The sequence below is a fragment of the Megalopta genalis genome, chromosome 7 (genome assembly GCF_051020955.1).
Source record: "Megalopta genalis isolate 19385.01 chromosome 7, iyMegGena1_principal, whole genome shotgun sequence".
NCBI classification, from domain to species: domain Eukaryota; kingdom Metazoa; phylum Arthropoda; class Insecta; order Hymenoptera; family Halictidae; genus Megalopta; species Megalopta genalis.
Window position 1 is genome coordinate 16,097,067 of NC_135019.1, and position 23,497 is coordinate 16,120,563.

At 49.5% G+C, this 23,497-nt stretch overlaps 1 protein-coding gene across 1 annotated transcript in view; it reads left to right on the forward strand.

Moving 5' to 3' along the window:
• Positions 1-23,497, forward strand: part of LOC117221701 (tyrosine-protein kinase-like otk) — a 55,754-nt gene that overhangs the window by 24,734 nt on the left and 7,523 nt on the right. Inside the window, exons 3-5 of the mRNA XM_033472868.2 lie at positions 19,441-19,564; positions 21,088-21,521; positions 23,135-23,431. Of these exons, the coding sequence (XP_033328759.1) occupies positions 19,441-19,564; positions 21,088-21,521; positions 23,135-23,431 (855 nt within the window). The remainder of the gene's footprint in view (positions 1-19,440; positions 19,565-21,087; positions 21,522-23,134; positions 23,432-23,497) is intronic.

A 23,497-nucleotide genomic window follows, 5' to 3' on the forward strand; every position in this document is an offset into this window, starting at 1 on the left:
CGGGCGCGACCAGCGTGGTGTCGTAGGACTAGCAACTTAGGACAGACTGAGCTTTTGGAGTTGCGCGTTTGTCTCTTTTATAGTGGAAGAGAAGAAAGGAATAGATGGATCTTCGTAGGAAAGGAGAAAGTTGGGAAAGTCCCGTGCGGTTCGAGGTGTCCAGATGTGAGGAGAATTGTTTTATTAGGGGTGCGTGATTTTTAGGGAATTTTGAGGATTAGGAACGGTACTTGTTTTATTGCTAGCGGCCGCGCTCGGGTAGAGGGATGCGACGCCACAAATCGAAGTTAATTTTGATTCGGAAGAATTTAGTAATGTGTTCATATTTAGATCATTTATGTATATCATAGTAGATCATTTGTGAAATTTTTCTTACGAGTCTCATTCGTTGGCATAGCGTGCAATGCTTAACGCGTTGATTGCCAGGTTAATTTTACATGGCCCGTCCGTCTGGCCAACATGAATTCCTTATTACGCGTTGCTTATTACGGAGAAATATTATTTGCAACGCAGACGAGTTAACGCGTGTAATCACGCGCGACGCGTGCATGTATTATTCGCATCATTTTAGCAACGACGATAACATTGAAATATATAAAAGCATTGAAAATTCGAATTGCGCGTTTCTGGTAATCTTGGATTTGGTCACCGGTGACCTCCACGGCCTTCAACCCGTCAACCCACTTGTGGAGCGCTGGGTCCGAACTTCTCGCGTTAGTTTCTTCGCCAACGTCGCTTTTTCCGTCCAGAGATGCCTCGAAACTACAGCAAAGTCTCCCTAATTGAGGCTCAGATTGCGCACAAAAATGGACAATTTAAGGAAAGGAGATGCAATTATTCGAGCCTCGCGGCTCGTTTTTACAGTCGTTGACGATCGGTAATTTGTATATATAAATAACACGTTGACGATCAACGTGTCCTCGTATATATAATATATATTCTTTATGTACATGTCGTGTGTGCTCCCGTTACGACGCGCGCGCGCGCCCGCGAACACACGCGCACGCACACATATTTAACGGACAGAACTTTTTTGCTCTGAGACTATCTTTCTCTCGAAGAAGGTAGCAATGGACTATGTGTTCAACGCGGTCGCGTCCTGAAAATTTCCGGCTAACTACGTTGACTCTTTCGAAACGGCGCACGACTATTTATATTATATACAGCAGAGCTCTCTGCCTCAAGAGACGCAAAAGAGGTGCGTTGGCAAACGATCGTTCCGTTCCACAGTTTTACAGTGACAAAAAAGAAAAGGAAAAAGAAGAGATCGACCGAACGTTCGCCGGACGTTACACATTGTCTGGCGCGAACGATCGTCGCGCGTTACGCTACTGCGTACAGTAATGTCTCCCTTATCGACGCTCGGATTGTCCACAAAAATGGACAATTTGGAAAGAGGCGTCACGATCGTTCGAGCCTCGCGGCTCGTTTCTATAGTTGTTGACGATCGGTAATTGTAATTGTATCGAATTTTTTTTGTGTACAATCCGAACGTCAATTAGGGAGAATTTATCGTAACGTGTTTTGGGAAGCACTCGTTCCGCTGGCTCGCGAGATGCACCGACGGATGCATTGTGCTCGCAGATTCGTCGCCGATGCGTGCGTTCTAGGGAATTACGGGAGCGTTGGAAAGTCGCGGTGTATGATCACGAGACGTCTCTTTCCGTCCCAGGTTTCCCAGACTTGCCAGTAGCTCCGCGCGACATACGATCCATTTGCGTTCAGATCGCTTGAAAATGCAAGCCGTTCCTTATCGGCAGACGCGTTTAATGCGTCGCCGATGCATCGCTTTTTTTCTGTCTCTCTCGTTCTTTGTGCCGCGGAAAGCTCGAGGGACGCGCGTCGCACCGACTCGACTCGAATCGAGTCGAGCCGATAAAGAAATCGCGTGGGTGCGCGAGCCCCGGTATGTTATCCTTCTACCTCGTTATCGGCTCCGCCGCCTTTCTGTTTTCCGCGTGGTTTGCGTCGCTCGTCTGCTCGCTGTCAGACAACGATTTCGAAAAACCCGTATCCGGGCGGCGAGCCGCTGAAACGGAGCCGAACGAACGAACGATCGAAAGGACGAGGAAAGCCGATGGGAAATTTGTCGAGCTGTGCCGGCAAACTGAAATCGTCGGGCGCGTTACGGCGAGCGAAAGAGTTCGCCGTGCGCGAACCATCGATCGTCGTCGCAACGCGCGCACATTGTTTGGCTCAATTTCACGCGAGAAAGCGAGAGGAGCCGGCAAGCGCACGGCTCGACCCTCGAACTCGAGCACAGACGGGGGATGGAAGTGATCTCGCCGTTTCTGATTTTCAGTCGCGACAATGGCCGCTTTTGTTCGTCGATCTGGCATCGCGTTCCTGCCCCGGGAACCGTTTCGAAAAGGGGTGACGAGCCGAACCGGCGCGAATCGACTCGGCTCGCTCCCGTCTACTGCGAATCGTTTTCGTAACTAGCCGATATTTCCTGCCGATATACGTATACAGGGTGTCCCAAAAATGTCTCGCAATCCGAAAGTGGCGGGTTCCTCGGGTCATTTGAAGCAACTTTTTCCTTTACAAAAATGTTCTCCGAGGCACCGTTAACGAGTTATTAACGAAAAACAGTGACCAGTGAGAGACGAGCTCGGCTGGCGCGAGGCGACCGAGCCAATGAGCGGAACAGGGCTTCGCGCGCTGGTTGGCTGGGCCGCCTCGCGTCAGCCGTACTCGATTCTTATTGGTCACTGTTTCTCGTTAATAACTCGTTAACGGTGCTTCAGAGAAAATTTTTGTAAAGGAAGAAGCTGCTTCGAATGATCCGAGGAACCCGCCATTTCCGGATTGCGAGACATTTTTCGGACACCCGGTATATTCTTGTCGATACTCCTGTCGAGATTCGGCCCGAGATTCGTGCCGCCATTTGCACCGATATTCGCGCTGGTAATACCGAAAACGAAAACACATCGGCGATCGATATTAGAGTTGGTACATGCTCGGGTATATGAGATACCCGAGTACCCATGAGACACCTGGGTGGAGCATAACTGTTCGGGTATCTTATGAGACAGTCGATTACCAGAGTGTCTCACGAGACGGAAGGGTAATCAAGTACAATAAATTCGCCCTAAATTGACGCTCAGCTTGAAAAGAAGAATTTTAACAATTTAGGAAGGGGAGATACGATTATTCGAGGCTCGCGGCTCGTTTTTATAGTCACTGATTGTCGACAACTAGAAAAACGAGCCGTATGGCTCGTCCATTTTCGCTTCCAAGCTGAGCGTCAATTAGGAAGAATTTATTGTACATATCTCATGAATAAGAACTTATAAAATTTCATGAAGCGATAGTATCTTGCTCAATCAAATTAACATTAAAATGTTTACTTGTACGGCATCAATTACATTTATAGCATCCTCATCTTTTGCGGATTCTAATGAAATTAGGAGAAACGAATAGATTAGCGTAGAAATTAATTTTCAAATCTGAGCAATTAGTTCCGTCACCCACATGTAACTGACATGGAAGTCAGAGTAAAGAGTTTTCTTCTTCTTCTTATTATTATTATTATTATTATTATTTATTTATTTACGGGCTTCTTAAATTATACAACTGAAATACACATAACTCGGAACAAAATAAACGTTGCGGGGAGAACAAGATTTTACGACGGATACAGTGGAATTAATAAAATGGCTCAGAGTATTTCCAAAGATATCAAGTTTTTTGCTGAATTCGTTTGCATCGTAGTCGCTCTTCTGACACCGCTTTGAGGTGCCGTAATGACCAATTCAGAAAAATTCTGATTTCCTTAAAGAGCTAGCGGAATCGTTGAGAATTAACAGCTCTAGGTTTAAAAAATTAAATTTGAAATTAAAAATAAGAAATTTAAAACTAAATGCAAGGTCCGCAATGGTTCTCCTTTGCTTCAGCGTGGACATGTTCGCGAGCCTGAGAATAGAACCGTGGTTATGAGAAACGGCGACAGTAATTACAGTAATCACAGTAATTATTCGCTTGCTTCGTTTAAAATAAAAGTCGTCCGTGTGTCGCCGCGGATACCGAATCAAAGCTTCCGGTATGTTTCAACGGTAAAGTCGCAGTTGCGATCGTTATCCATCTCGAACGATCGTTATCTTCTCGTTCGTGTCCGCGAATCAAGGATACCCGCGATCCACCTCCGAGCAGACGAGGAGCCTCGATCGGTCACAAATTCCCCGGCAATGCAACACGTAAGCCACTTATTCTCCGTGAATTTTTTACCTTGTCCAAACATGCTCGGCGCAATTTTTCACGCTCCGCGGAGCGGAGAACGCGGCTTTGTGTACACGCGTGTCGGCTCGAGTGCGCGCCGCTCGCAGAAAGGGAATGCAAAATCGTTTCGTCAAACTGCAGTCGTGCACGTGGCCGTCCAAGTGGCTGTCGCGCTGCGCCGCGGGTAGAGAGAGAGAGAGAGAGGAGAGAAAAAAAAACTAATTTATCTCCGCGCGTCTCGTCGTCTCTCGCGGCGTTACGGGTTGTGGGCGTAGGTCTGTATCTACCCGCAGATACGCGAGACACTATTTTCAGCGGTTTTATCTGCTGCGCACGCTGCAACGATCCTGCTCGCTCTCGAATCGATGCTCTCCCGTCGCCGTCGACGTCGACGTCGCATCGCATAGCGTCGCGTCGCGACGCCTGCACACGCTGGCTTTTTTGCCGTACCGTTTCCGCCATTCCGCCGGCTGGCTCTCTCGATCCCCGGCGAGCCGCATTCTCCCTCGATCTCTCGAAAAGGATCGTTCGCCCCGTCCGCGGGCGGAGGAAGACCGCGTTCGGACGTTATTGAATTACGCGGGCCCCGACGTCGGCCCGAATAGTTTTCGGAGGCTCGAGAACAAGTTCCGCGGGTGTCCCGGACCGGTCCGTTTGGTAACTTTTTAACGAGCCCGGGGTAACCGGGCCGATGCTTCCGCGCGGCGCGGGGCGGCGCGCATCTGCCGCCGAGCGCTAACTTTTCTCTCGGCGTGGAATCGTCGGAGCCGAGCCGAAACCCGTTGATAAAATCTCTGTTATTCGTCTAGGTAGCCCTTGACTCGTAGACGATGTCAGGGTTCGCCCCTTCGCGCCCGAGTTTGACGGTTCGAAAATAATTACCGCGTTCCTCCTCGTGCGTCCCTGTCTCCGGCTGGTTGCCGGCTAGCCCCGCGCCCCCCGCGCCGACCTGCCCCCAGGAAACCTGGCCATCGTCTTTCTCGCGTAGTTCTTGTATTCCTCTTGGGGTGGTTTCGAGGATTGCCACTCGGAGCACGTTCGCAATATACTCGGTCTCCCTCGGCTCGCTCGCCCTCTCCTTCTTCCTCTCTTCGTCCGCGTTGGTCGTTTTGCTCCTGCCTCGAGTTCGCCCCGAAAATTAGATAATTCAGGAACGGCGCGCGGCAGAGGTCGGTTTCTTCCCGGCGACGAGGATCACGAGGATCACGGAGCCGCGCGCGGATCCTTGTAAACGTTTTATTTTCTCGGCGGACGAGCGGATCATCCCCCCCCCCCCCAGATCCCCCGGCGTTCCAGCCGAATTACGACGGGATTCCGTAAAAATGATCCCGAAGATTTTTCGGGCGGATATCGTCGGGCCGCGGCGGTCTCGCGAATCGCGGGTAAATCGTTCGCCCCGGTGAATGGCACGGAAAACACTCGAATACACCGGGCGACCGTACAAACGAAGCCGTTTCAATATTTGCTTTTTATTTCTTCAAAGGTATACCGACGAGCCCGATTCTCACGGCGCTATCTCCTCTTGCGCGAACAGCCTCGCCTCCTCCTTGTTCTCATTCCGGTTCTCGGTCTCGCTCCCGTTCCCGTTCTCCTTCTCGTTCCGTTACCCTCGAGCGCAAACAGCGCCCGCCGAGTCCTCTCTCGTTTCCCAAAAAGCAAACGGATGGACGCCGTGTTGTCCTCCATTTTTATTACCCCCGGTAATCCCGGCGTCCGTCATCGGCGATGAGCGATACCGTATCTCGAACGCCTGCATTCCGAAACGGGGAATTTATCTGCTCGTTTTTACGACGCATCATAAAGGATGCGAACGCTTTTCGGCTTTCTCGTTGACAGCGGCGCGATACCATCGATACACGATGGAGCGCGCTCGAAAAAAGAATGCTCTGGGGCCCTTGTTCGAAGCGTTCCCGCGGGACACGGTCGCCGCCGGGGGGGGGGGGGGGGGGCTCTCTCTCCCGAAAATTCAATCGCCGCGAAACGGAAATCGCGTGGGATTATTCAACGGTTATACGCCGATCGATGTATAATGTATAAACAGCTTTGAAAGTCGAAGCAGCAGGAAATAATTGCGGCGCGCGAAGTAACGAGGCGGAGTCGCGTTCGTTAGTAACTTTGCTTCTAAAAATCTCTGTCGAACCCTCCACTCTTTCTCTCTCTCTCATTCGCTCTCGTCCCCTCGCCCTTTTTCCATTAACAGAATCACCCCTGTCCCGCGAATCGAATCGAATCGAACCGAACCGACACACACACCGACGCAGAGAACTATCGAGCAGAAATCGATTCTCGCTCGTTAACGGTCCACGATGTGTACGGCCGTTCACCGATTTCGTCGCTCGATTAAAACGATTTCCATCGGGCCGACGAATCGCCGATAATTAACATTAAACGCTCTTTTGAAAGCGGGCGCGAGACCTCCCGCGCGCTCTCTCGCACGGCGATCGCGGGGATGAATTTCGAATAATCTATAGTCGAACGTGTACGAATCGTTGACTCCCTATGAAAAAAAATTCCAGCAGGCTAGGCGAGTAGATTCTCGAAGCAGGAGCAGAGTCGCCGACCCAGAGCTGGCAGACGAGGGCGGATAGGTACAGTTCTGGAGAGCCATAAAACTTTATGGTGCGTTTGCATCGACCGACCCTCCCTTCCCTTTCCCTGCCTTACTACCATCCCCATGGCAACGACCGACCCCCGAACAGAACCACCCTGCACCCGTCTCTCTCTCTCCGTACTCTCGGCTTTCTCTTTCTCTTGCTCTCTGTTGCTCTCTAACTCTCTCTCTCTCTCCCTCTCTTTCTCCCTCTCTCTCTCCCCTTTCTCTGCCTGCTCTGCCGTTCTGCCGCTCAGCCTCGATGTCCCGCTTGTGTCTCTCTTCCCTCCAGCCGATGTACACTCTTTCTCTCTGCCTAGCTCTCCGAGCCCGTACATCCACCGCCCCCCCCCGCCTATACCTCCAGCTCTTCCCCTCCTTCTTCCATCTGGCCGTCTCACCCTTGATTCGCCGTCTTCGTCTTCCAGACAGTCACGTCAGCTACCGTCTCTCTCCCTTCCGTCTTCCCTTTCTATCCATCCCTTAACACGACGATGCGAAGCGAACGGCTGATTCCGACGTGAAAAATCGGTTGTTTATTCGGATGCCAAAAAATCCTTGATTCGGAGTCTCTCTTTCTCTCTCTCTCTCTCTTTCTCTATCTCTTTAGATATTTCCCGGTTCTTCGCCGCAATAAACGGACGGGCCATTCGGCAAGGTAGCCGAGGGGTGAGCTTTTCCCGATATCCGTCCCGTGTCGTCGAGCCCAGGATCGTCTTTTTGTCCGCCTCGATCCTTCCTCGATCGTCCTCGTTCGCGTGCTGTGCAAACAACGGTTCTTACCCGAGGCTTATCTCTCCGGACCGGCACGATATCGTATCGAGTTTCACGAGAAAAGAACGACACGGGGCAGCGGCGTTCCAAAGGAAATCGACGCGGATCGGAACCGAACATTTATCGTTATTGTTCGGCTAATCGATCGCGTCGACCGCTCTCACTCTCTCTCTCTCTCTCTCTCTCTCTCTCTCTCTCTCTCTCTCTCTCTCTCCCTCTCTCTCTCTCCTCCATCGAGCAAACTCATGTTCGGCGAGTAGCCTAAACGGCGTGCACAGGCGAACATCTCGGGGCACGATAAACGGGGCTCCGTGTTCTCGCGTCGATGACTAGGTCGGATTTCAGAGCCGCTGGACGAGACGGCGAGATGACCGCGACAATAGTTTCGGGTTGCACGAGAGTCCGCAGTCAGTCTTCTACCGGTTCCCTCTAATCTAATCTCGCGCGGATACCGAGCCGAGCCGTGCCGAGCCGAGTCGAGTCGAACGGAGATCCCCTGTTGCCTACTGACCGGTTCAAGTTTTTTCCTCGTCTGTGGGTCACCGATCCCATTCAGAAAGTTCGAGCCCTCGAAAGGGTGCGGATTTTCTTGTTCGCGTTCGTCCCGAGACGAGACGCGATCTTCGAACAGAGGCTTTCGACGGAAAACGGCGCGACGCCGAGTTGCAGAGTAAACTTCCTCCGCGTCGAGCACACCCCGCCCTACCTGTCTGGAAACGAGCACGGATGCTCCCGGTGTCTCCGGTCCACCGTCCTGTCGGCGAATTAGCCCGCCCACCCCATCATCGGCCCTCTCTTCTTTCGGCGCCCGTCTCTCTCCCCGCGGTTCTTCTGTTTGGCGACGACCCGTTTCCTCTGTGCCCTCTCTCTCGGTCTCGCTTTCTCGCGTTGTCCGCGAAACAGTACACCGTGGCTCTGGCGAAAGACCGAGAGGCCCGCCGCCGATTCTCGGACACGAGGCGTAACGGCGTAACAGCGTAACGCTGTAATAATTCAGGAGGAACCGGCCAGACAGACTTATCCGTCCCCCGACGCGGATCCTGGTCGCGCGCTTTTTCTTTCGGCAGAAGGCTTCCAGAGAAAACCGTGCGGTTTGTTTGCTCGTCTAGGATAAACAACGGTTCGCTTCGTGGAAAGGCGGAACGGTTTTGGGATACCGCGCCGCACCCTCCCCCCTACCCCGCGCCGCCCGCGGAAAACGTCCGCCGGGACTCGGGCCGTTTGCGTTCCGCCGTGCTCGACCGTGCTTTTCTACTCCCCTTTGGTCCGCCATTGCCACCCGTCACCCCTTTGGCGGCGTTCTTTCATGTCCTTTTCGGTTTACAATGTACGTAAACGATCTACAAGGGGAGTGCGCTTTGTCTTCACGAAGGATATTAGATTTGAAACGGGATGCTTTTAGTTCCCCGGCCGATGGAGATGCCTCTTCGCCACCTTTTCCGTTCCGTTCCGTTCCGTTTCGTTCCGATCCGCCGGGGAAAATAATTTCGTTTTTATCTCGCAAGCGACGCTGTCGCACGCTTGCCCGCACGCTCGCGCGCACGCACGGTCGCTGCCGACGGGTTATCCGCCGCTCTGCGCCCCGAGCGCGACGCGTTCTCGTTATTTCCATTTCCTTTTCCTTTTTCGCGTCGTCGTTTCGAGGAAATCCTGCGAAAAATGTTGCCCCGTCTGTGGAGAGAAGAGGGTGCGTGCAGCCGACGTGCAAGCCCGTCGCGCAACACCCCCGAAGGCTTTCGCCATTATCAAAAAGTTTCCAGGGTTACCAGGCGCACGGCGAATCGCGGCCAATTTTCGAGCCCTTTCACGCGGGGCAAACGGGGTGCGACGCGAGCTTTTTCGGAAGCAGCACCCTTGCCCCCGGTGTCGTGTCTCCCGACGAGGCAGGCGCGCGCGCGCGGAGGCTAAAGTTACCCCCCGGAACAAAAAGAAAAAAGAAACGAAAAGAAAAAACAGATTCGGTTTCGAAACCGTGTCCACGCGACAAACGCGGCAGACGCGCGATATCCCTTTTCCTGGCCCTGCCGCGCGCTCCCTCCCTCCCGCCTGTCCCGCGCGCACTTCGGCGTTTTCCTTTCATGTCTTTTTAGCTCACAGGGGCTCGTTTTCACCGGTCGTCGCATCGCGCGCCGCGTTTACCAGCTACGTAAACGGGACTCCCGCGAGGAAATGCCAGAGAAGAATTCCTTTTAAGTAGCATTTTTCGAGCCTGTCGTTTACCGCCTGCTCGAGGATCCTTCCTTTCTGCCAGCGCGAGATAAAAAGCGCCGTAGTCACGGCCGCCGACGGGAATTAAGCCCGCTAAATTGCTTTCGCGCCGCAAGAATTATTGTCTCGCGTTTTTTAGCGGTCCCTGTTGCGCCGGTATCAACTTTTACATTCCCTTTACAATAAAACAAAAATTTACTAACAAGCAGACTGTTACGTTTCGACGAGTGCATATTGTTCGAGATCCGATCGTGCATCCTGTCGAATATCGCGCGTTTGCGTTGTAATTCCAAGAAAGCGCAGCGAGGGCATCGATCGGTAATTGTTTTAAGGAACAGCCACATGGCTCCGAGATATGGCACAGTCTTGTTCTCGCAGGCTTGCGAGTGATTGCAAGTACAACAATATTTTGTTCTTTCGCTACGCGTTACATCAACCCCTGCGCGGCGGACCATTTTCACAACTATACAATTATCGATGTTTTCGTGACGTTTCTCAGCTTTATTCGTCAATCTTTCATTGCGACATTTTTACTGCAACCAAGAAATATACATATATTACGAACTTTATTCAATTTATTCCCGTGAAGGTCGTCATAGGGTATTACAGTAAATTCTTCCGAATCGACCCTCGGCTTGGAAGTAACAAAACAATGGATAATTTGAGAGGAGATACGATTATTCGAGCCTTGCTGCTCGTTTTTATAGTTGTTGGCAATCGTTGACTGTAGAAAGGAGCCGCAAGATTCGAATGATCGTATCCTCCCTTCTCAAATTGTCGATTTTTGTTTTCAAGCCGAAGGTCAATAAGGAAGAATTTATTGTAGTCATTAATAGATCGCGGATTTTATGCATTTATAACAAAAGCAAAACTGAAACGACGTTCGAAGAATTCAACGATAACAAAACATTATTTTTAACTTGCTATGATTACTAAACGAAAAAAGGACATTTTCATGTAACCTATGTTCCTTGCGATTAACTTAGGCAATTTTTATTTCGCATAAAGATCCGCAGTCTAATCGGGTTAGCTTTAATCTTAGTTTCTTCATGCTTTAGTCGTTCTATAGTTTCCCGTTTTTCCAATCTTACAGTGTATAAATGAGCTCGTATAACAAAAAATTAAATCGAGTCAAGTAACGTTAAAAATTTTTAAGTAAAAAAGATATAAGACCCGTCATTTTCACCATTACGATAGATTTAGCGTTGAACCAACTTATCGTTCTTCAATCTACATTCCATTCCAATGGCAATCCGTTCCCGTTAAAACCCAACCTATACAAACGTTCACAAGCGTGCAACGATCGCGAAAATCGGCGGAGTTCCGACGCGAGACCAAAGCCGTAACGATTGATATTTGCCGATGATATATCTCGGCCGTCTCGTTGCCATTTGCTTCTCGCCCATATTAAAAGTTTAATAACGTGCCGGCTTGTCAAAAGGGCCGACCGTCGCGGCCTTTCGCCTCCTCTCGGATCGCCTCCAAACGAATCCATTGGTTCCGAGCGGCCGTGTGCGAGAGCGATCGGGCTCGGTTCAATATCGGTCCTGGCCCGACCGCCACGGGAATTTTTACCCTCCTTTTGTCGAGGAAAAGTCACTTCCGCCGTTTGTTTCCGCGGCTGTTTTTAGATCGCCTCGGGCCACACGCTCCGGTGGAACCCTCGAACTCGTAAACTATTGTCTCAGCGTCGATACGCTCCCGTTTGTCGTTGAAAACCGGGCTTGGCGCGCGGCTCGAATTCCCTGCCGCGCGTTTCAACTCGTTTCTTCGCCGGGAAAAAAAAAGAAGTAGTTCGCGAATTGTTCGGCCTCCTTTCCCGGCGCGAACGAATCGACGATTTCATGGCCTAACGCAGCCGTGGGAATTAATCGCGCACCGTGTACGAATCGCGCGTCGCTAATCGGAGCGTCGTTCGTATCGGGAGATTTCCGTGTTATCCGCGGCATGCAGGCTAATTGTTCGTCTTAGCGGTCCAATGGGCGACTTGGCAGCAATCAGATGCTCAGGCCTGCCTTACATAATCCTTCTCGTCGCCCCTCGCCCAATTCTCACTCTTCCCTGCTTCTTTCCCGCGCTAACCGCTGTCCCTTGGTCACGTCCTGACTCTTTGCTGTACATATATACTTCTCTTAACCGCTTCTATCTTTCACTCACATTCATCCTCTTGTTCAATTCTATTCTCTACCCACTTCCTGTTTCTTGTCAATCTATTATATCCATTGATCGTTACTATGCACGATTTAGTTCCTACCTGTTGTTTATTCCTCGCATTTGCCCGATTTTTGCTTCAGTTTCGCACTTTCACTGCTCAAAAGTACAAGCTTTACAATTTCGTACGCGTGGAAGTACAGATTTTCAAATTGGAAAAATGTCCTCTTTTGAACACTGCAAACTGAAAATGCGTAATTTCGAGCGACAAACCTGAAGTATGCACTTTTGAGCAATGAGAGCGGGAAAGTGTGTACTTTGTGCGCCGAAAGTCCCAGAACTCCGTACTTTCGAGCGCTTCAGTGGCTCGAAATTAGGATCGAAATTCGCAAGATGTATTAATAACGGTTATAATAATGGTAATTTATTTGTATATATGCAGGGGGCCAATGTTCGCAACACAGGCGACATAAAAGCAATCATAATATTGTTGCGAATCACTCCGTTTCCCTCGCGTCGCGGCATTTTATTTACAACGAAGAATATAAACTATAATACAGCTCAATACAATTACATTTCAGATCTTTCAATTTGAAATATAGCTCGTTCGACAGTCCGATCTCGACTCCTCGATTGTCTGTTGGTAACACTATTCCGTGGCAACCCCTATCACCCATTATCATTTTAAGGAGTTGCTCACAACAGGGCAGGTTCACATTACAGCGACTTGATTTGGACAAGTCGCCGTAACAATATAATAATCATACTGATAATTATAAAAGTGTTAGAAGTATACAGAAGGTTCAAGAATAATAACAATAATAATTATTATAAATGTGTTAGAAGTATACAGAAGGTTCAAGAATAATAACAATAATAATTATTATAAATGTGTTAGAAGTATACAGAAGGTTCAAGAATAATAACAATAATAATAATTATAAAAGTGTTAGAAGTATACAGAAGGTTCAAGAATAATAACAATAATTATTATTATAAATGTGTTAGAAGTATACAGAAGGTTCAAGAATAATAACAATAATAATAATTATAAAAGTGTTAGAAGTATACAGAAGGTTGAAGAATAATAACAATAATAATTATTATAAATGTGTTAGAAGTATAGAGAAGGTTCAAGAATAATAACAATAATAATAATTATAAAAGTGTTAGAAGTATACAGAAGGTTGAAGAATAATAACAATAATAATAATTATAAAAGTGTTAGAAGTATACAGAAGGTTGAAGAATAATAACAATAATAATAATTATAAAAGTGTTAGAAGTATACAGAAGGTTCAAGAATAATAACAATAATAATTATTATAAATGTGTTAGAAGTATACAGAAGGTTCAAGAATAATAACAATAATAATTATTATAAATGTGTTAGAAGTATACAGAAGGTTCAAGAATAATAACAATAATAATAATTATAAAAGTGTTAGAAGTATACAGAAGGTTCAAGAATAATAAGAATAATAATTATTATAAATGTGTTAGAAGTATACAGAAGGTTCAAGAATAATAACAATAATAATAATTATAAAAGTGTTAGAAGTATACAGAAGGTTCAAGAATAATAACAATAATAATAATTATAATAATAATAAAAATAAGTGAGTTAGAAGCGAGAAAGACGTTAACATAAACACAAGGAAATAAAATACAAGACAAAAATAATAGCAGTAGTGTCCGACCGACGACTGATTCCCTTTTAGTCCCTGCAACGTAAAACCTCAGAAATGCTGTGATTCCTACAAAAGGATTCATAATAACTCCGAAAAGAATCGAGAAAGTCGACGTAACGGTTTGCGACGATTAGTTTACGGCTTTCACAATTACGACAACCAAAAAGCGCACGAGCGTGGCTCAGAACAAAAAATAGATAGTGTAATAAACAGATACGCGGTTCATATAGATACGCAGCAAAACCGTCGCAAGCATTACAGTAGCCACAGGGTGCAAAGAGACACACGGCAAAGCACTGCAAAGAGGGCAGTTGTACCTCCGAAATTCGGCCGCGGCGAGCACTTAATTCCCGCGGCTGGCCTAATGCATTTACGCCGTTACACCGGCGGCGGAACGACTCTTTCTCCGAGTGCCGCGTGAAACTTCGACGATCCGAGTTTTGTTTTCGACAACAATGCGTCCCCGCGACATAACCTTCGCCCCGTCGACTTTTCCAACAACTTTCCCGATCCGTTCGTTCGCGCGCTGTTCGCCGGCCGGCGATACGCTCCCCGCGTCGTTGAAATCGAGCGCGCGTCCGCTCGTAAAATATGCGGATCCGCGCGGACCGGCTCGAAAGAAACAGGAAGACTCGAGGCAGGAAAGCGCATCCGACGATAACCGGATGGTTAATAATCAATTTCGGTAATCTGTTATCGGAGCGCCGGGGCTCGCCAGGGAATCAGGCGGGAGGGGAGGGGGGATAGGCGGACAGGCGGAAGCCGGTGGAAACCGATCCGCTAAATTTTCCGGCTAGAAGAATTCCCGGCTGCCACGAAATCCGGCGGACGGGGTTCCCCCGCGGCGGTTCTTGTTCGCGCGATGCGACGACGGATTACTCGATAATTAAAGAGCCATCGTCGGGCCGTCTGGCGGTCACGCTTCAAGCATCCGCGTCTCGAGTAACGTCCGCTACACGCGGCGCGAGGAGGAGACGACGCGCCGCGATAATTATCAAGCAGCCGGTTTCCACCAATTCAGCCGCGGTCTGGCCACGAGCCGACTCGAACCACTGGCGTCTGGGTGGTCCGCTGGGTGACGTACAGCCCGCTCCCCGGGAAGATTACGCGCACTCGTCGACGCGTTCACGATCCGATCCGACCCGATATCCCCCCCCCCCCCCCACCCTTCTGGAGAAAGAATATCGCGTTACGTCCGAGTGGGCCAGACGGCTCGTTCCTGGATTAGACAGACTCTACTATTCCCCGAAGACCCTCGTCCATTTTTTTCTTTTTTTTTTTGGATATCGGAACATTTTCCGCGCGGATTCGTCGATCTCTAGATAGCGAGACAATGGAGCGTCGAGAAAGGAAGGATTTCGATTGCCGAGTTCGCCGAAGTTCGCCCGAGCGTGCGTAAATCGTGGCCCGCGGAGGGAAGAAGACGTCGCGGCGGAAACGGAGCCGACGGAACGCCGGAGATTTCAGGGTCGGTGCCGGGTGACAGGGTTGACAAGGTTGCCGCCGATGCAGTGACAGAGGTCGGCTTCTCCGTGAACGGGATGCGGCCGTCGTGGCTACGGTTGCCAGTTGTGACTGTGGCTGCACGAGGCTTGACGGGCTTGCACGCGCGCGCGTCTTCCGCGGTGTTTACACGAAAGTTAATCTCGACATTCTCGGCTGCACGGTTTAGTGGACGCCGAGAGAAGCAGCCAACGGCAGAAGCGAGCAGGAGCGAACAGAGAGGCGAGTAGAAGCGAGCAGGAGCGTCGACGTAGGTGGGGCGGCCGGTCTTTGGCTGCGTAAGCGATGATAATAATAAACGTTGCTCTCCCTTCCTCCCGGCCTCTCCGGTTCTCTCTCTCTCTCTCTCTCGCTCGCTCTCTTTCTCTCTGTTTCGCCGGTTCTCCCGTTACCGCTCTCTCCCTCCTTTTCTTTGGTTTTTCTTCTCTTGCTCTCACTTAGCAGACGCGCGCGCGCGCGCGCACGCCGCCGCAGCGCGGTGCCTTTGATCTCTCGCTTCGTTTGTGCATTTAAACACGGCATTCCGAGTAGCGGAGAGAGCCGGCAAGAGAGAAGCTAGCTCGAGGAGGACACGGGAAAGCCTGTAAAACCGACGGAGAAACGGAGCATCGAGAGAAAGAGAAATAAAAGGGTAACAGCGGAGGGAGAGAGAGAGAGAGAGAGAGAGGAGAAGTAGGAGGAGGAGGAGGAGGGAATTGAGTCGAGAGGTCGGCGAAATCTCCGTGGATAGCTCGGGAACGCAAACTGAATTTCGCGATTACAAACGAGCCCTTCTTACGCACCCTTCTCGCGTCTTCTCTCCCTCCCCCCCTCCTCCCCACCGGTGTACACCGCCTTGCCTTATCCCTGAATTCTTGTCTCCCACTTCGCGGCTTCAGCCCTCTCACGGTCATCCCTCCGCGATTTTTCCTCCTTTCTTCCGGGCTTTGTGATTGTTTATTGTCGCATTGTGCCGCGACAGCGAGCGCCGGCCCTCGAAAATATCCGCCTCCTCGAGGACAACTCCTCGAGATTAATGCTCCTTAATGGACTCAATGTCGGTGGGAAGAGTGGGCGCGGGCATTTTAACGCGGCCCTTTAATCCGCTCGCGCACCCAAGGCCCCGTTGCGACGGGAAAAGGGTGAAAGAGAACGGGCAAAGCAACGGGCGCGGACCGGAGAACCGTGGAGGGAACGAATCTCGGCGATGGAGGAGAGCGAACGGGAATGAGAGAGAGAAAGAGAGAGAGAGAGAGAGAGAGAGAGAGAGAGAGAGAGTATAAGGAGAGCGGGCCGCTATCCGGACGCAACGTTTTCGAACCAGCTGTTTCCTTTTCCTCCCCTGGGTGCCGCCGCCACGTCCGCGAACGTTGTTCGATGCGGTATTGAAAGGAGTAATTTGGAAAGCTAACGCGCCGCCGTGGAACGCTCGGCTTCGTAGCCGCGAGTCACAGTCCGCGCGCCGCTAATTGCTAGTAATTAATATCGACGCGAACGGCATAGGCGCGAAGTAATCGAGACACATCAAAGGACACGCGTTTTCTATATCAATGGATTTCGATTATTATTCTCGAGCCGCGACTCCGGGCTCGACGAGAAATATTCGTGCGACCGGTGTTTCCCGATCGTTTGTTCCGCGATATTTCCGTACGCGCGTGTTCGCCGGGCCGCGTATCATCGAACAATCGGCCGCCCATGATCGCGTCCTTTGTCGTGCACGCGTAACGAGTCTTCCGTTAACGCGCCTCGTCGCTTACGCGACCTCGAACGGTCGCGGGGACAGACTCGTCAACTTTCCGGCGCGGCGTTTCAATTCGAACGGGAAGGGTCGGAAAGGGTCTTCCTCCGCAGACGCGTCTCGTCCCCGGTCGAAGGAGCGAGGAGATGAAAAACTGCGCGCATTAACGGAAAAGATTAATTCGCAAAGTAATCAGCCCGTAAGGGAAACATCGAACGCCGGGGGGGCCGGGAGACGGGTGGGTGCCTCGAGTGCCGAGCATCGCCGGTTTCTCCCCCCAAGACACTGGCAGCTCATCTGGCCTCTCGACGCGTCTCGTTCCCGCGTCGACTCGACTTCGGCGCGATACAAAAAAAAAAGAAAAAGTTGTCGACTGGTAGAAGCATCGTCGCGGATAAAAGTAAAGGGGATTGGACAGGCTACGCGGCTCAGTCGGCTGTTAATAATGCCACCTCGGGGATGCGGTCGCCGAGCGTCGAACGCCGAGAGCACGCCGAGAGCGCACGGCGCCCCGCGGTAGCGGTACAACTCGTCGCCATTTCACGGATAACCGGGCATCCATGTAAAGTAAATTCCGTCTCCGCGAGTATTTTCGGTGATTCCCGGCCGCCGACCGACACCGGGGCGTGTTTCTCTCGTCGATCCGCGTCGATTGCGAAATGAAACGGAATGCGCCGCGACGCGACGCGACGAGAGAATATCGGGGAGCCGAAGCAATACGGCCCGAGATTCGCTAATGACGTGTGCGTTCGTCCTCGAGGTCCTTTGCTCCGCGTGTTCCGCCGCTCGGAGGATAATTTTGTAATGGGAAATTCGATCGATGAAGCCGCGCGGCGCCGTTTGAATCCGCGCGCCGCCGCCGCCTAATGAAATGGAGCCCGGTGCCGGGACGTTGATCCGTCGAAAACTATGAAACCTTGTCGGGCTGGCTGCGCCCTTCGGTCTCTCCGTTCCCCTTACCACGCCGCTCTTCCGTTCTTATTTCAATATCGATAAGCTCGCCTCTCACGAGTATCGCGTCCCGGCGAGAACAAGAAAGCTCGCGTTCTCGTCACCGACCGATTTATCGGCGACTAAACGCACACCGGGGCCCCGAAGCCGTAGAACGACGTCGCCCCGGCCTCGGGGTAAAAGTCGCCGCGATCCGACCCTTCCGCGTCTGTCTCGGATTTCCTTTCCTGTCCGCGGTGAGATCAAGTCGTTATTGACCCCGCCAGGTGAGCCTCCTGCCGTCGGCAAACTCGTCGATCGCGTCGACAGCGTCGAGGATGTCGGCGATCGAGGCTGATCCGCGTACGAACGGCCGAGAGGAAAATCTGTCTCGCGGACGGGTAACCGGCGGGACGGGATTCGGGAACGAGCGGTTTCGAGTTCCGTGAAATCCTATCGACGGAAATGCTCGCTAGAAAGCGCAAAAGACGGGGGCCGGGCGTAATTTCAGAACGGGGAAAGAGCATTCGTAGGACAATGGGAGGGAAAGCAATTCCCGACCGAGCAGAGCGACGAGAACGACGAGAACGACGACGACGACAACGACGACTAACAAGGAGAAGGAGACGAAGGAGCCGGAGAAGAGTGAGAGCTAGAGGGTGGAACTTGCTCCTGGGAATGTCAGTTCGATTCCGTCCCCGTTCCTTTTTGCTCCGAAAGGATCAAGCGGCGGTCTCGAAGCGAGTGTAACCTACCGGGGAAGCGACCGCCTCGAAACCCACGGATTTAATCGAATCAAATAAAACATCCTGCACGAACCCATCCGTCCCATCCTCCCCCCCCCTCTCTCTCGCTCTCTTCTCGTTCCGTCTCCCAGTCTTCGCGGTTCTTCCCGATCGTCTGTCTAGCACACTCTCGATTCCGGCTTTCGCTTCTTTCGTTCGCCCTCCGGCTCGATTTTTTGCTCGTTGTCGCGCGTTCGATTCGTCCCGGCTGCGGGACGGGCCGAGACGGGCCGCGACAGGACGATGGCGGAACAACGACGCGCTGTCCTCGGGGAAAAAAGGACCGCGCTACTAGGACGAGAGGCTGCCAGAAGAAAGGAGCGAACCACGTCTTTCGGCGACGCTCTGCCCGGTTTGAAGAAACGCTCCGCGCGCGGCCTCTCTTCTCTTTCTCTCTCGTTTCCCCCTTTTTTCTTAATTTACCGAGACTTTGCCGGTCGGCAAATAACTCGGCCCGCATTTTAAGGACTCGCCAACCACCACCGCCGAGAGAGAGAGAGAGCCCGACCTTTTGTTCGGGGAAACGGTCGACCGGGGATAGAGAGCTTCTTGATTCCCTTCGTCCAGTTTTTGTCTCGCGGACGACCGACCTTGCCCTCGAAAACGATCCCTTTTGATCCGTGAACCGGATTCCCCGGTTCTCGAGGTCCTCCGCCGTTCGGCGGGCCGTGAGGCCGGCACGTATGCGTCGGCGAATCCGGGCACAATGATATTATCCCGGGATTCGGGCCCTCGAAAGTAGTCGCCGATATCGAATAAAAGTTTCAAGCGGGACGGGGGGAGGGGGGGCGGGTAGAGCACGGCCGCGCGACGGCGGTGCTGAATTATTCGCGAGACCGTGGCCTGATCGATCCGCGGCAATTTCTGTTTCAGGGATCAGCGAGGCGAGCGTGCAGCTGCAGCAGCCGAAACTACCCTCGGCGATTCACGTGGGAAGCGAGGTCGAGCTTCGATGTCACGTCGACGGCACCGGAAATTTGAAATACGAGTGGTTCAAGTTGGTTACACGACACATCGCTCGCCGTTAGTCGCAAGCGCCGGCAACGATCGCTCCGCGAAATTCCCGGCTCGAGCCAATCTCGAGCCCCTCCCCCGGCGGCCCGCGCCCCGAAGCCGACACCCGTCGTCGTTCGTTCGCCGTCACCGGTTCGCGAAACTTTTGCCGTGTCGGGCCGATCTTCGCGCGCGCGCGCGACCCTCTTCCCCGCTGGAATTCGCGGAGCCGCCACAGTGGGCCGGATCGGAAATTTTAGTGACTTTTTGACGAAAACCTAATTTTCTCGTATCGATGCCCAGTCAATTTTTATTGCTTGTTAAACGTCCATTACCCTCGAAAGTGGAAATATTAATAAAAATGATCGTAAATTGTAATAGATACGATAATTTAAAGTTGAACATTTTGAACGCTATATTTGACGCCAAAAAATATGCTTCTTTTTCTTGCAACGTCCTGACAAACCTAATTAACTTTTTCCTTTGCTTTCTTTTTTAACATTAGGAGGCAATATTTCTCGTTAGGAAACAGTAGCTTGAATTAAGATTTTTGTATCCTACATATGAAAGATATAATGTTTAATAAAATAGAAGAAGTGTATAAATTCTTTACATTCGACAAGGAATATATTTTGACATCCAAGAAATCACGGTTCCGGACAAACGGTATATTTTCAGGATACTTTCCTCTACATAATTCTATAAAAGTTACAAACCAAGACGAACTAGATTGCAAATTATTACGTTTTAAACATATCAACGTTACGTTACTTCGAGGTTAAAGATATCGAAGATAATTTCTCTGTGTTCCAGTCAATATTACAGAACGTTTTTTCATCTGTAAATCGACAGATATTAAAAATTGTAAATTATTCCATATAACATGAAAAATATAAATAAATGAAACAAACTTTGTAACATTACAATACTAACGTACTTGGGATTACTAGTGGGTCCTCGTAACCGGTGTGGGTGCAATAAAGTACGCGTCCCAGAAAAGGTTCTCTGTATGCATTTTATGTAGTTGGTAAATTTCAACAGTTCGAACTTTTGATGAAATGTAGAGTACGTTAATTGATCATACCATTTTGTTATTGTTTCAATAAATTTGCAGCTTCAGGATTTAATACATACAGAGACCTTTTTCTGAGAAGCGTACTTTATTGCACCCACACCGGTTACGAGGACCCACTAGTAATTCCAGGTACGTTACTATTGTAACGTTACAAATAGTTTGTAACATTATATTTAAACAATTCTTTTTTTCACAAAAAATGTCAATGAAAATTAATTAAAAATTATTGTTTAACAAATGCAAACAAATTTAATTATCTATAGTTTAAAATAACTATTTTTTAAATATTTTTCGTGAAAATTTCATTGCAATATCTTCGATGGTTCAAAAGTTATAACAGAATGTCACTGAATTCCTCGATCCAGCCCACTGTGAGCCGTTGTCGACGCGACGAGAAATCGAGACGACGACGACGACGACACTGACGACGGAACCGTTCTGTTCTTTTGCAGGAACCGCGAGCCGGTGGTGCGGAACGAACGGATCGAAGTGCGGAAGATGAGGCTGCACGTTCATCGGGCGGTCCCCGAAGACAGCGGGATGTACAGCTGCCTGGCGAAGAACGAGGCTGGATCGTCGCCAAAGATGGAAAGTTATCCGCTGACCGTGTCGGGCAACGAGTCCGCCACGATCAAGGTCGTCCCGAGGAACCTAATCGCGAAGCGCGGCGAACCCGCCGTACTCCACTGCATCTTCGAGGACGCTGACGTCGTGCAGTGGTTCTTCAAGGACATCGGCCCGCTGGAAACCGACGAGGAGAGGACCGTGCTCGAGAACGACACTTTGGTGATCCGTTCGGCCGAGCACAGGGATCAAGGATTCTATTCCTGCCACGGGGAGAGGGGCAACACCACCGTCACCTACACGGTCGAGCTTCAAATAGCTTGTAAGCATACAACTATAGTCGTTTTCCTAAGTTATTTCGGGCGCGTCGATTATCGCCCTAAAGAAAACAGGGTCTCCGATTTACGAGAACGCGACCGTGCTCGTACCTTTTCCCAAAATGCTGGCCAAAATGCAATTTTCGAGCGGTTCTCTCACTGTTAAACGAGTATGTCGGCGTTTTTATGCACTTTAAAAGTAGTTTTCCTAATAGTTCGTGCGATAAATACAGAAAATAATAGGCATCTTTGAATATAGCGATAATAATAATGTTTATTGTGACAATAGGGTGGACCCTTTGTTGCAGAGAATTGTTAATTGTGGCATTTCCGGGAAATGAGGGGTTCCTGAGGTCATTTGAAGTAACTTTTTTCTTTGCGCAAATGCAATCCGCCGTTTTGTTTACGAGATATTCACGGAAAACGATGACCAATGGGAGGTGAGAGACTGGCTGGCGCGAGGCGTCCGTGCCAATCAGTGGAACTGGCCTTCGGCCGCCCGTTGGCTCGGCCGCCTCGCGCCAGCTGATCTCGCTTCTCATTGGTCAGTATTTTTCGTTGATAACTCGTAAACAAAGCAGCGGATTGCATTTTCGCTAAGGAAAAAGTTGCTTCGAATAACCTCAGGAACTCTTCATTTCCTGGAAGTACCATAATCTTGGGACATCCTGTATAACAAAGATGGTAGCGGTATGAGTAACTTTGACAATAATAATAGCAATAGTGTACATAATAATAGTAAATAATTATGATAGTAATAATAATAATAATAGCAATAGTGTACATAATAATAACAAATGATTATAATAGTAATAACAATAGTAATAGCAATAGTGTACATAATAATAACAAATGATTACAATAGTAATAACAATAGTAACAGCAGTAGTATACATAATAATAACAAATGATTATAACAGTAATAACAATAGTAACAGCAATAGCGTACATAATAATAACAAATGATTATAATAATAGTAATAACAATAGTAACAGCAATAGTGTACATAATAACAAATGATTATAATAGTAATAACAATAGTAACAGCAATAGTGTACATAATAATAACAAATGATTATAATAGTAATAACAATAGTAACAGCAATAGTGTACATAATAACAAATGATAATAATAGTAATAGCAATAGTAACAGCAATAGTGTACATAATAATAACAAATGATAATAATAGTAATAGCAATAGTAACAGCAATAGTGTACATAATAATAACAAATGATTATAATAGTAATAACAATAGTAACAGCAATAGTGTACATAATAACAAATGATAATAATAGTAATAGCAATAATAATAGCAACAGTGTTAATAATAACATAATAATAACAAATGACAATAATAGTAATAACAATAGCAACAATAACAATAAGATCAAGAATCGTAGAAACAAGTGGCGCGAGAGCGTCGCATTAAATTTTGCGTTCCAATTACATAAATTATAGCCAAATATCGAGAAGTTATTCGCAAAAAATATGTTGAAACCGATGCTCGAGAACGTGGGAGTGTTTTCATAAAAATTGTACGCAGCTTTGCATCGCGGCCAACCGTTTAGGATAAGGCGTCACCGTGCTCCTCGAACTCACCGTTGTGTTCCACAGACTTGATGAACCTGTCCGCGGCTTCGTTCGAGCCGCTGCTGCCGAACCAAGTGGCGGTGGTCGGGGAAGATCAGGAGCTCCAGGTCAGCTGCTTGGAGCCTTCCGGCTTGCCGTCTCCCAAGGTCTACTGGAAGGATCCCAAGGGACACATTATAAGCGACTCCGGGGCTGTGCGGGTTCAAGATAATACGCTTATCGTCGCGAAGGCTCGAATGGGCGAGGACGACGGCAATTATACTTGCGTCGCCGAGAATATGGCCGGGGAGACCGAAATATCCGCTCAAGTGCTTATATCGAGTAAGTCGCGGCGGTTTCGCGTCGTTGCGATCCCGAGACCGACATCGCCCTCCGTGGTTTGTCCAT